This window comes from Syngnathus typhle, linkage group LG1 (assembly GCF_033458585.1).
Source record: "Syngnathus typhle isolate RoL2023-S1 ecotype Sweden linkage group LG1, RoL_Styp_1.0, whole genome shotgun sequence".
NCBI lineage: Eukaryota > Metazoa > Chordata > Actinopteri > Syngnathiformes > Syngnathidae > Syngnathus > Syngnathus typhle.
This window is the reverse complement of record NC_083738.1, coordinates 29042000-29054090: the sequence shown is the minus strand read 5'-3', so window position 1 is coordinate 29054090 and position 12091 is coordinate 29042000. Positions and strand designations below refer to the sequence as shown.

Below are 12091 nucleotides of genomic sequence, written 5' to 3'. Positions count from 1 at the left end.
CTCCGTCATTCGGCGTGAAGAAGAAAAGAAACCAAACAAAAAGAGTCACGCGGCGGCGGCGGCGGCGGCGGCGGCGGCGGCGCTGAGCCAAAAGCGGGGGACGCAAACATGACAGACTAGACTGCATACGGCGCACGCACAAGCGGCGACGCCGAAGCTGACAGACAGCGCCGCTTTTGCACCTTTCTCTGACGTCATCGGCGCGCTAAACACGGAGGCGCGTGACACCCCGGCGCGAGCGAGCGAGCGTGCGCGCGCGCTGTGCGCGGGGAGCGGAACGAAAGAATGGCTCAGTAGTTCTATCGATGTACGTCCGACAAATTGACCCCTTCTCCTGTCCTTGTGGAAATAGGCTTGATTTGAAGTAAAGAATAAAAACGACGGTCAATCAAAGGGTTTTTTTGAAAACCAAATCACACCATGAATCCTATCAGATAGCGCCGATGGTGCTAGGGAATGAAAACGAGTGACTCGTTACTTCATTTCAAAAGTAACTCAATTATCAACCAAAAGATTTGTCATTTGGAGTTTCACAAAGAACGATTGTTAAGGCGCCCACACAAACGTGACGGTAACAGAGAGCCAAGAATGGAACGGAATGGAATGGAATGGAAGCTACGACCGCTGCTTTATTGTGCGTGCACGCTTGGGTGACGTTCGGCTTGCTGCCTGCGTTGGCGTGCTCTTCAAAGACTAGCTGTGCGTTTATGGTGCCCTGTACAAAGAAGAACAAGAAGAAGAAGAAGAGATTGTGCTCAACTCTCTGCACGCGTGCGTACCTGAGAAGGCAGCAGCGGCGGCGGCGGCGCTCAAGAGAGCCGCGTTGCGGCGGGTTCTGGCCCAGGCGCTGGCACGCCGGGAGGCTGCGGGCCTGTCTGGGCCTCCCGGCGCGGATCCCGCTGTCGCAACCGGAGCGCTCTCTCAACCAGATGTCGTAGAAGGCCTCAGGAAGAACGGCTACGCCACGTGCGTCAAGGATCTCTCCGCAAGGCTGCCTCGGTCCAGACCGCGGCGACGCCTGCCTTTGAAGGATATTGGCCGTGACGGGTAGGTAGAAGATGTCGGTCTCTGTGGGGATGATGATGTCCTGGGAGATGTACTTGGTGGGATTCCCGTCCAGCTGGAGCGCCTCCTCGCACATGGCGTACAGCTCGACGTCCAGTTCAACTTGCAAACCCGCCGGCACCTGGGCAAACAGACGGAGCGCTTGGCGCAGGCGTTTGCGCTTCGGGCGTTTGCGCTTTGGGCGTTGGCGCTTCGGCCGTCGGCGCTTTGGGCGTCTGCGCTTCGGGCGTTTGCGACGGCTGGCCTGTGCGCTTACGGGTCCCGGCTGGTACTTGACGCGGAGGCCCGTGGAGACCGGAGGCTGCTTGACGTGGAACCTGGAAGAGAAGCCGAGCGGCAGAGGTGACGCCCTTTGCGCGTCCTTCGCCGCCTCCCGCGCTCACCTGCAGGTGTCGACGCCCACGTTCTTCATGACCACCGTGACCACGGAGGACGCGCCGTCCCTCAGCGGGCCAAAGTCAACTCTGGACGGCCGCAGCTCAAAGCCTCTGCTGATGACTTTGGGGTCGGCCAGCGAAACGGCGCGACACCTGCGCCGCACCGGCTCCTCCACGCGGCGGAACTGGCACGGAAAGAACGTTAGCCAGGCAAAACGCCGGCCTGAGTCAGGCAGGCGACCGGCCTTACGTGATGGTTGGGGACGCTGCAGGCTTTGCAGCTGACAATGGAAGGCGGCAGTCTGACGCCGCTCCGCCTGGGCTGCCCGCTCACATTCACCTGGAGCGACCTGGGACGGACGGCTGCTGCTGGCGCACGCGGAGCGGGGCAAGGTGGGGCATACACATCAGCCGCGTTCAGTTGAACTAGGCGGGATTGCGCACCTGGTGCGGTGGCGGGTGCGGCGCCAAACGTCCTGCTGCTCCTCGCTGCCACCGCCGCGTGACTGAAACAGAGGGCCGCGCCCATAAACATCCGCTGACTATGTCGGCCGACTGCGCGACTGGCAAACCTGGCAGGATAAGAAGGCTCCAAGGGCCGCGCCGGCTTCAAGGGTCGCCGCGCCGGCTCCAAGGCCGGCTCCAAGGCCGGCTCCAAGGCCGGCTCCAAGGCCGGGTCCAAAGGCCACACTGGCTCCAAGGGCTGTGCCGCTTTGTTGTCATCGTCTAGGCGGCAAAACGCAACACGTAGACAAAGTGGCTTTGTGAGCCCGACTCGTTTCCCATTTGTCGGCCCGTACGCTTACGGGCCTCTTGGGCTAGGATGTCGCTCCGGAAGGCGTCGTCGTCCGTATCGTCCGACTCGGTGGTGGGCACGCTCAAACTTGGCCTCTGGGAGTCGGGACAATGAGTCTGTAGAAGAAGAGCACGAGAGAGTCAAGGGGTGGTACGGGCAAACCATTTGGACGGGAACGGAGGTCAACGCTTTCCTCGCGCAAGGAGTCGTTTTCGGGATGAAAGTAGGGCACGATGATCCTCTTCCTCAGCGCATCGACACGGGCCTTCACTTCAAGCAGCTCCTGTCTACGGGACGCACAGAGGGGCGGATGGAGTTTTGCCAGCTTTCTTTCGGGTCAAAGACCAGCGCGCGGCGCCACGGGCCGAGCCTGCCCACCTGTACTGCTCCAGCGTGTCCGTCCACTTTGACACCTGGAGCTGGGTGCGGCTGCGAGAAGACAGACGGGAGAGGGAGGGAGGGAGGGAGGGATGAGATGCTTGAGCCAGTCGGCGGGTCGAGCTACGCGGCGGCGGCCTTTACCCGGCGCCGGCCGGCACGGCGGGATCCTCCGCGCGGCCCGACGGCTCGAGTGCGGCGTGCACCGCCCGGCCGTACAGAACGCCCATGTCCCCTGCGGACAGACGAGCGGCAAATGAGACAAAGGATCGTGGGCTCGGGCCGTGATGAGCGACTGCCTTTACCTGGACTCCTCTGTGCGCCGGCGGCGCCGCCTTTGGCTTGTTCCCGGTGCTCCGGCTCCTCTGCGAAGGACTTGAGAAGAACTCTGAATCATTAGCACACTTTGCAGAGGAAGACGGCATCCCGAGCAGCGCTGGTTTCACGTCTTGGCTCGTCGGCAGAGAGCGCCGGCACCTGACTGAGCAGAAGCCCGGCGTGGGCTCGTTCCACCTCGCCGCGAGGCTCCTTGAGCGTCGCGTCGGCCGACCAGCTCGCCTTCTCCATCAAACTCTCGATGTATTCCTGCCGGGAGAAGCCGGCGTTCCTTTGTCTGCTCACGAGTCGCGAATGGTCGCGAATGGTCGCTACTCGCCTTCAGCCACGTGTCCACCGTGTCTCGGAGCTGTCGACCGAAGGCCCTGTGCTGCTGAACTTCCCTTATCTCCAGGACTTTGGGGCAGCTGAGGACGCCGCCGCCGCTGAGCTTTTTCAGGCCGGGCCCCTGTCCTGCAGTGCTCCCGAACGGAGGACTGTGAGTCGTCTGCGCCGGCGGCGGGCGGGATGTGTTAAGGGTTAGGGTGTTAAGTCAGAGGCTGCGTTCCCACAAGTAAGGGCGGCGGCAACCTGCACGAGCGGAGGCGTCACCTTACGGGATAGCGTACCTCAAATGGGGCGCAATCCCGCCCGCTGCGGTTCCGAAGGCTCTGATGTATGGCGTTGGGGTCCAGCTTGACGTGCACCCACTTGGAGCGCACGTTTTCCGTGCCGGGTTTCAGGACGGTGATGCCAAACTCACCTGGAGGAGCGCAGACACCTTTCCGTAGCAAGGTCGCGCCTCGGCGGGACAAAGGCACGCTCACCTGGCGAGTCCGGCAGCGGGTCCTTCAGCACGGCCGCGGCGGGGTCCGAGCGGGCCCGCTTCAGCAGCTCCGACACGGCTCGGCTACTCATGAGCTCCGAACCGGAACCGTCCTCGTGCACCAGGAACAGCCTGCGCTCAAAGACCAGGCAGGGGTCAAGCGCCGAGGACTTGGCCGGCGGAAAAAAACTGCTCGCGGGTGCTTGGGGCCGTGTGAAAGTTCCTTCTGACACCGTGTGTGCGTGTGTGTCACCTGGGAGAGTGGTCTCGGGGCCCCCCCGTCCCATCTTTGTCCTCGTCTTCGTCGTCCTCTTGCAGCGTCCTTGGGGCTGGGCCAACAGAGCGCACGCTCACCTGGCCGTCTTGCGACACCTGAAGAGAGAGCAATGTACAGCTGGCTGGGGGCTATGTGTAGAAAGTGGAGTTGTTCTCAGCAGAACACGCCGGGCGCACGACAGCATGTCGACATCCGCAACTGGCCTGAAAGTGATTTCCATCCACGTCTGTGACGTCGCAGGCCACTTTGTCGGTGGGACTCATGATGTAGGCGGGGCGGCCGTCCCGGAGCGCTCCGCTGGAGTAGACGCACTTGCCGTCGCTTTGGATGCGCAGGAGTCCGATGCTGGACGGGACCACCTTTTGACCCCAAACCTCTTTTTTAGGAGTTCACGAGGACGGACGGACAAACGGAGGGAGGCAGCGCGACGCGCATCACCGCGCGCACCGCCAGCCAGCCAGCCAGCGCGCGGCGGCCCACCTGATAAGCTCCCTGGTTATCGGAGGTGACCACGGTGCCGTCCGCCAACCAGATTTCGGCCACGTGTCGTTCGGGGTACATCAAGACGGTGGCGCAGGCCTCGTTCTCCACCGCCACCACCTTCTCTCTCCCTCCCTCCTCAGCAGCGCTTCCAGGCCTGTCCCGGTAGAAGGTGGTGATTCTGGTTCCGTCCGCGTGATCGACGCTCACCGATCCGTCCGGCCGCTTCACCGTCACCACCAGATCTTCGCGGCTCAGCATCACCTGGAAGGAAGCCGAGGGCACGGAGCCAATGTCGTTCGCCCGGGTTGGGCCGGTGGCACCGGCGTGCGGCTCACCTCGTGAGTGACCGGGTCGGAGGTCACGTAGCTCAACAGAGCGCAGGCGGGACTCTGCTCGTGCGTGCTACCCACGGTGCAGATGCGCGTGCCGCAGGGCGTGGTCGTTGCCCAATACCCTCGAGGAGGAGACGCCGGCTGGTTCTCGGGGTTTTGCTCTGGAAGCACGCAAGCAGATAAGAAGGTGTGGAAGACGCAGAGGCTCGATGGAGTTCAGCGCGGCTCTTTCTTGCCATCCGTCGTGTCTTCTTCCGCCTCGGGTACCCACACCGGGCCGGAATCAAGGCTGGAGCTGACCGTGCCGTCCGCAAAGAGCACCTGCCGCGCCAACGTCACCAAAAGCTGAGTGGCCGAGTAGAGGCGCGGCAGGCACGGCAGGCGGGCTCACCTGGCTGGAGCCGTCCCTCATGTATCGGATGACGGTTCCCTGGGCCGTAACGGTGCGGGACGCCTCCTTGGCCAGAGCGGGGCCGCGGCGACCCGTGGCGTGAAAACTCAGCCGCACCAGCACGCTCGGCTCCCCTGAGGACACGCGTAGGTGTCGTCATGCGCTGCACGTAGGTTGCGGAGGGAAAAACAAGCACAGGCCCACCGCCGTCACCCACCGTCTTGGCGCATGAACTGCACAAGTAGGCCACTGGGGATGGACAAGCTGAGGCCGGCCAGCGGCCTCGGGGGGGGGCACGTCCGCGACGACGGGCTGTCACGCGGCTGCTAAGAAGCGCACAATCACGTCTACGGCTCCATGGGCCGGCGCAGATTGCAAAGACCTGCACCTCGGCACCATCGCCCTTGGACGTCGACTCTTCCTCCGGTTCCTTGAGGCTCCCGTCCGAGGCTGCCAAGGAGGGGCGGCGGCGGCGGCGGCGGCCATTTGATTATTGGCCATCCGAGGCATTTTGGAAATACTCATAATAAAGGAAGGGCACGCGTGCCGTGCCCATGACAGCCGGCGGCAAGCTCACCAACCCACCTTTGCCTTTGTCCTTTGCCGGTCCCTCAAAGGTGTAAGCCAGCCGGACGCCGCTGTCCAGCAAGGCCGAGAAGGAGCGCCTGGTGGCCGCGGCCGTCCTGACCGGATGCTCTTTTGGAGTAGCGAGCCAGCCAGCCAGCCAGCCAGCCAGCCAGCCAGCCAGCCAGCGAGAGAGCGAGCAAGAGGTCAGCGCGGCAGCAGAAAGCGGCAAACGAGCAAAGCTCTCGAGGTTCTTCACCTTTGCCGCCATTTCTCGTAAGCGCTCGGTCCACGTGCGTGTACAAGCGGTGGCCGTCTTTGCTCACGGCCACTTTCAGCATGCTGGAACCTGCCGAGAAAAGCGTGAGCGACTTTACCCTCCACGTAGCCCACGGTCTCCACGGTAGCTAACGTGACTTTACCCTCCACGTAGCTGATGGTCTCCACGGTAACGTGCCCCCCGGCCGCAGGGAAGAGGTACTGGAGAGACCCTGACAGGTGGACCAGCATTCCGTCCATGTGGAAGCCGGCGAATCCCTAAAGGAGAGGCACAGAGGTCAAGACGGCGAGCGTTTGGCCTCCCCCGTCCGGTAGCGTCTCCTACGCTGCCGCCGGCCTCCTCTTTGTCGTCCGCTGTGCTGGGCGGCGCCGCGTCGGCGGCAGCGGCCGTGGAGCTGCTCTCCGCGGCTTTGCTCTTGCCCACCGCCGATTTGTCGCTCTTCTTGGTCTCGGTGGACTTGGCGTTCTCCGCCGGCTGCTGCTTCTTGCCCGTGGCCGCCTTGGCCGGCTTCTTGCCTTTCTTGCCTTCCTCTTCCTTCAGCTTGTCTTCCTCCAGCTTGGCCGCCTGCCAAATGTCAATGGCATTTCAGAGGCCGGGGCGTCTCCAATGCGGCGGCGGCGGAGTGAAACCTTGAGTGAGCTTCCGGTGACAAATTGCTCCCGGGATTCGTCATCTTCCTCTGGCAAACCTGCAAAGTTTTTTTTTTTCTTTCAAGTCCCGGAAGAAGGAAGCCATCAGAACCGAAGCTGGGCTGTATACTTTCTGAAGCTTGCGCTGCAGAACTTGTGCGGTCGCTCGCCGACAACTGTTTCTTCAGCTCCTCCTTCTCAAGCCAGTCTGCAATGGTGTCTGCCACGTGCTCCTTGAAAGTCCTTGAAAGAGCAGCACGAGAGGCGCCGTGCGGCCAGCCAAACAATGGGTGTGGGCTCTCGCTCTTACCGGAACTTGACGTCGGTGTGAATGGCCACGTCCCAGAACTCCTTGCACAAGCGATCGGGACTCATGGGATTGTGGCAGAAGACGTAGAGGACGTTATTGTGACTTCCTCTGTGCGTGTCCACACAGCGATACCGCTGGGCAGCTGAGTGGAGGACCTGCGGCCAGCACGGCGCCGAGCGTCACACGCCGGCCGGCATGGCGGCAAGCGTCAGTCCCCCAGACGAGAGAGAGCGAGCTCACCTGCGGGAAGACACCCGCCTCGTGGCGTTCCACGTAGTCCCAGTCCCGGAGGCACCTCCGCCGGCAGCTCTGAATGTCGCGCAGGTCGAGCCGCTTGGCGCTTTCCCGCTCGGCGCTTTCCCGCTCGGCGCTTTCCCGCTCGGCGCTTTCCCGCTCGGCGCTTTCCCGCTCGGCGCTTTCCCGCTCGGCGCTTTCCCGCTCGGCGCTTTCCCGCTCGGCGCTTTCCCGCTCGGCGCTTTCCCGCTCGGCGCTTTCCCGCTCGGCGCTTTCCCGCTCGCTGATCTGCTGCGTTTGGCAGGCACAATTCAAAAAAAAGACAAGAAGAACAAACAGAAGCAAGAAAGAAAGAAGAAGAAACACCTCCTCTTCCTGGAGAAAGGTGGGGCCTGCGGCGGCAGAGACAAGGAGGGGAGGGTGAGCGCGTCTGCCGGCGCAAAGGGAAAAAGGTTTGAGGGGCGGCGGCGGACATTTCCTGCGCAGGTTGCTAAACTTGTGCTTTGCAAAGGACAGCGGGTCATCCCAGGGGATGACGGGCTGCTCCTTGGCCTGATGCGCCATTCCCAAAGCTCTGCAGTCTTTTCCCAGGACGCCGTCCTCCTCCACCTGGCTCAGCAGCATGCTCTCCAGCACGCTGCGCTGGAAGAAGTGCTCCGCCTGGGGCCACGACACCTCATCTGCGGCAAAGGCAAGGGCTCAGCTTGACCCAATGGAACAAAAAGCACATAAAAACTGCGCGGCGGCCACCTCCGGTGCACTGGCGCTGGAGCTGTTGCTTGACCACCCTCCAACACGAGGCGTCGCAACGGCGCCGGGCCACAGAGTCGATGAGCTGCCACGCCGGCGAGCGCCTCATCACGGACGCCTCCTCCTGGGCCGGATCCAAACTCGGAGTGGCCTCGGTCGGGGAAGAGAGCGACAGACGAGGGCCGTTGCCTTTCCGACGCAGAGGCGCCAAGCATGGACAGCGCGCATCTGATGATGCGCTTAACTCACAGTTACGCCAATGAAGCGGCGCGCCCTTTCGTCGTGGTGGCGGACGATGACAGGCTGCTGCTGCTGCTGCTGCTGCTGCTGCTGGCGCCTCCTGGGCGTCTCCTCGGCGCCAAACTCTTCCTTAAGCATCTGCGACAGCCAGCAGCCGGGTGACAAGGTGACAAAGAAAGGTGCGAGGCCTTCACGCACCTACCTGCTTGTCCTCTTCTCGCTCCACCGCGCTCAACAAACTACACAGCAAGTCTCTCCTCTCGTCCTCTGCGTGGACCTGAGGCAGGACCTTGTGCAGCATTCGGCCCAGCGCGTGACGGTCCAAGTCGAGAGCCGTCTGAGGCTCGCCGTCGTCGGGCGCCTGCTCGCTCGACACAGCCACCTGCACGCACGCAAAGGTGCAGGGATGATGGGAGGGACCCAAAGGCCGGCCGGCCGGCGGCGGCGGCGGCGGCACGGCGGCGCTCCCGAAGTCCAAGGACGCGCAAACCTGCTCCAGCATGCAGTGCAAGATGAGCGCCACCGAGCAGGCCTCGGCTGGGACCTGCTCCAACAGGCCCGCGTAGTGATTCATGTCCACGTCGGTGGTAAGGGATGAGGGCGGCTTTTCTGTTTGCCAAGAAGGAGAGCCGGCTTAGCTTGCCTGCCTCCTACCAAAGTGACGCTGGAGGATGATGAGATGGAGAGAGGGAGGTAGGGAGGGGCGTACTCACTCGGGGCAGGCGGCCGCCCCGACTTCTTGGAATGGGGGGACACAGAAGCTGTAGTCTGTCAGGAAACACCACAAAAGTCAGGCCCAGGGAACCGAGGTTGAACCAAGCACCTTTTTACAAGCCAACAGTGCTAGCCTCCCTACCTCCCTCCCTCCCTCCCTCATTTGAGTCCATCTCACCTGAAGGCCAGTGGCCGGCTTGGACTGACAAAACAACAAATAATGGCTGACATGGGATCGGACAATAATCTGCTCACAAATGGGAGCCCTTGCAATCAACATTTCAGAAGGCGTCCGTCCGTCCGTCCGTCCGTCCGTCAGTCTACCTCGGCAGGCGGCGGCGCGTCCTGGCCCCAAACCACCGAAGGCACACGGATGAAGTTGGCGCTGTCCAGGTAGTGCCGGTGCTGCCTGCGCCACTCCAGACAGTCGTAGATGAGATTGGACACGCCGTCAAACATTTGGGTCGCCGCCGCCATCTGCCAGCAGACGGACGTGAGCGTTAAGACACGGGCCGGCCAATTGGCAGGCACATCCTATCCGGCAGGCGGCCGCGGACCGCAGCCTCCGGGTCCTGCGGGTCAAAGGGCATCAACGAATCCGGGACAGCGTATTCCAGCTGAGCCACGTCGTGGAGTCTGGAGTTGGGTCCCCCGTTGTCCAAAACGTGTCTCAGGGCTCCCCAGAAGCGGTCCAGCACCTTGGCCTGCGCCGCCCTGGCCTCTCGGGCGGCAATTTCGTCCGCTGCTGGAAAGCAAATGAAATTGCAATTTGCGCTTTACCGTCATTGTTGCGCTTCCGCTCGTCTCAGGCCGTCCAGAAGGACAAAGGCGCACGCTTTGGTAGCTCACCGTCGGCCGTTTCCTCATCCACTTGGTCAGGGGGCACGGTGGCGGCGGCGGCGGCGCTCAGCCTGATGACGTTGGCCACGTGCACGCCGGCGCCGTCCAGCGTCCCCACCAGCTGAGGCTGGTGGAAGCCCAGCAGCAGCACGTAGTGGTGAGGCCCGTCGCTCGGCTCGTCGTCTTTACCGCCGCGCGAGCAAAAAAGCAAACAGGACAACACACGTGTCAATGCTGAGGGAGCGAGCGAGCGTGCGTGGCTTTGCAACTTTCTCGCCCGGGGGACCGTCCATTCTCTATTATCGACCAAATGCCGATGATGATGGAACTTTATTCATCCCACCGTGGGGAAATGCACTTGTCTAAACAAATAAAATAAATAAACAGATTGATTGTGTTATCTGTTTATTGATTATTTATTCATCACTCTTACTATTGATTGTTTGAATTTTTGCCTTCTTGTTTTTATATTGTGTGGCGTACTTGTATGTCTATCGTGTTATGTGTTTCGTCACCGTGGGATAGAGAAAAACGTCATTTCGGTCTCTTTGTGTGTTGTGACATGTGGAGAGATTGACAATAAAGCTGACTTTGACTTTGACTTTGACTTTTGTCTCAGCAGCGCAAATGATTGCAAGAATGCCAAAATGTCCAAAAAAGGATCAATACGGCATCTCAGTGGCAGGAAACTATGTTGGCGCAAAGCTTAGACAGAAGTAGCACTTTGCCGCTGCAGTTGCATTCGGACAAGAGTCACGCTTTTCTGTTGGCATCCCGGTCGGTGCCGAGGAACTACGTGTCATTGCCACAAAAGCAGTGTTTTGCCGCCAGCCTGGCGGGCATCGCCGGGCAACCCCAAAGAGCAAGGGTAGCATGTAAACAGTCATTGTCGTCAGCATCATCATCACGGCCGTGGCTTACTTATGAACTTGGGCGGCTCCACATCATCCCTGCGCTTGAGTTTTGATTTGGGTTTGAGGGCCGGCTCGTCCTTTGGCTTTTTCGCTTTGCCTTTGGGTCCCGGTTTTTCTTTGGCGACAGGAGCAGCTGCTTTGGCCTTGAGACGGAAGCGCCCAACAAGGGCAAGCGGTTTGGGTGGGTCAGAAAGAGCGCGGGCGAGCGGACGGACAGACGGACGGGCATCCAGCTCATGGTTCTGCCCACGTCTCTCACTTGCTCGGCCTTTCGCCTCTGCTGGTCGCTCTCCTTGATCTGCAGCAGCATGAACTTAACGACTTGCGCCATGAGCTGGGCGGGGATCTCCTCTCGGGCCTCCAGCAGCTCCCTGGCGGGCTCCGTCACCTGCGGACATTGGCAAACGTCCGGAGAGGCGCGGGAGTCGGGCGTGGCGGCGGCGGTCGCGGTCGCGGTGGCAAACCTGGTAGAACTGAGGAAAAGCGTCTCGTTTCTTTGCTTTGGGGTTCCCGTACTCGCGAATCTGCTCAAGGACATTTGCTTCACTATGTTCCACTTGCTCAAGTGGTTAGGCCAGAGAGACTCAGGCGTGCACCGGCGAGCTACCTTGGCCTCGGTGTCCTCCCACGACAGCGAAGTGAAGAGCTTGCGTTGCGGTTGCCGCACGGCCCGAGCCAGCGTCCGGATCAGCTCCTCGTCGCGCGGACCTCGGCCCACCAGCACGCACACGCACGCTTGCCAGTGGTCCTGTCGCCGCCACAGCCAGCGAGAGCGGGGTTACGGCGGGAGCCAGCGGCGGCTACGTCACGCGCTCGCTCCATTCTGATCAAAAGTTCTTCATCACAGTTGAGCCAACTTCAAAGCAAGTCAACGCATGCAGATGCCATTTCTCAGCCGGCCAATGACACAAATGGTTGGTTTTGCGCTTCTTTAAAGTAGCTTTCCTCCATTTTTAATTTTTCCTTCGAACTTGCTTGCTTTGTTTCTGGGCCCCAAGTAGACAAGTGTTACGTTCCGACATGCAGTGAACGTATTCCCCGAATGGCCAATGCCCGGCCGCGTCCGGTCGGTCGGCCGGCCGGCCGGCCGGGGCGGCGGCGGCGGGCCTTGTTGTTTGCCGTTACGTACAAACCTCGTGAAAAAGTGCATTGGCGAGCTCGCTCTCCCAAGTCTGGACTTCCGAGCCCTGCGCGGCGGCGGCTGCGACGGCGGCCGCGGTCTTCTTCGCTGCGGCGCCTTTCTTGGCAGCCTTGGGGGCCATGATTGCCTGGCTGGCTGCCTTGCCTGGCTGCCTGCCGGGACAAGAAATCCGATGTGCAACAAACTCGACCGCGTGTCTCGGCGTCCGTGTTGCCAGGACAACCAAGCGCACACA

At 61.5% G+C, this 12091-nt stretch overlaps 2 protein-coding genes across 3 annotated transcripts; both read right to left on the bottom strand.

The window, feature by feature from the left end:
- Positions 1 to 601: 601 nt before the first annotated feature.
- LOC133158598 (sperm-associated antigen 17-like) lies at positions 602 to 2228 on the bottom strand. Its single transcript, XM_061285925.1, has 8 exons — positions 2213 to 2228; positions 2015 to 2168; positions 1887 to 1948; positions 1693 to 1811; positions 1449 to 1627; positions 1322 to 1382; positions 780 to 1186; positions 602 to 715 (listed from the first exon to the last, which is right to left on the bottom strand). The coding sequence occupies exons 1-8, from the start codon at positions 2226 to 2228 to the stop codon at positions 706 to 708; spliced, it is 1008 nt and encodes a 335-aa protein (XP_061141909.1). The 3' UTR covers positions 602 to 705.
- LOC133161917 (sperm-associated antigen 17-like) lies at positions 2027 to 12041 on the bottom strand. Of its 2 annotated transcripts, XM_061290663.1 has the most exons (38): positions 11849 to 12041; positions 11323 to 11463; positions 11180 to 11239; positions 10975 to 11103; positions 10723 to 10858; positions 9811 to 9984; positions 9519 to 9706; positions 9286 to 9438; positions 8961 to 9015; positions 8450 to 8856; positions 8257 to 8385; positions 8008 to 8158; positions 7624 to 7937; positions 7264 to 7548; positions 7024 to 7178; positions 6844 to 6956; positions 6714 to 6772; positions 6409 to 6648; positions 6227 to 6341; positions 6064 to 6153; positions 5826 to 5936; positions 5629 to 5690; positions 5458 to 5566; positions 5241 to 5374; positions 5086 to 5170; positions 4853 to 5010; positions 4515 to 4778; positions 4238 to 4393; positions 4011 to 4129; positions 3759 to 3889; positions 3561 to 3694; positions 3272 to 3439; positions 3094 to 3201; positions 2922 to 2991; positions 2761 to 2851; positions 2617 to 2667; positions 2249 to 2525; positions 2027 to 2168 (listed from the first exon to the last, which is right to left on the bottom strand). In XM_061290663.1, the coding sequence occupies exons 1-37, from the start codon at positions 11975 to 11977 to the stop codon at positions 2321 to 2323; spliced, it is 5379 nt and encodes a 1792-aa protein (XP_061146647.1). In that variant the 5' UTR covers positions 11978 to 12041; the 3' UTR covers positions 2027 to 2168; positions 2249 to 2320. The 2 variants fall into 2 exon arrangements, with proteins under 2 accessions (XP_061146647.1, XP_061146638.1); XM_061290654.1 differs by having other exon boundaries at positions 5458 to 5563; positions 7264 to 7937.
- Between the last annotated feature and the right edge of the window lie 50 nt (positions 12042 to 12091).

Bases quoted from the DNA above. Each gene is read 5' to 3' on its own strand.
- LOC133158598 (XM_061285925.1), bottom strand. The intron at 1,812-1,886 runs GTGCGCAATCCC...CGCGTGCGCCAG, and splicing joins CGCACCCGCCACCGCACCAG to CAGCAGCCGTCCGTCCCAGG. The intron at 1,187-1,321 runs GTAAGCGCACAG...CTGTTTGCCCAG, and splicing joins TCAAGTACCAGCCGGGACCC to GTGCCGGCGGGTTTGCAAGT.
- LOC133161917 (XM_061290654.1), bottom strand. From the start codon at position 11,977: ATGGCCCCCAAGGCTGCCAAGAAAGGCGCCGCAGCGAAGAAGACCGCG. The intron at 9,439-9,518 runs GTCCGCGGCCGC...GTCTGCTGGCAG, and splicing joins CGCAGGACCCGGAGGCTGCG to ATGGCGGCGGCGACCCAAAT. The intron at 4,394-4,514 runs GTGGGCCGCCGC...TGGGGTCAAAAG, and splicing joins ATAACCAGGGAGCTTATCAG to GTGGTCCCGTCCAGCATCGG.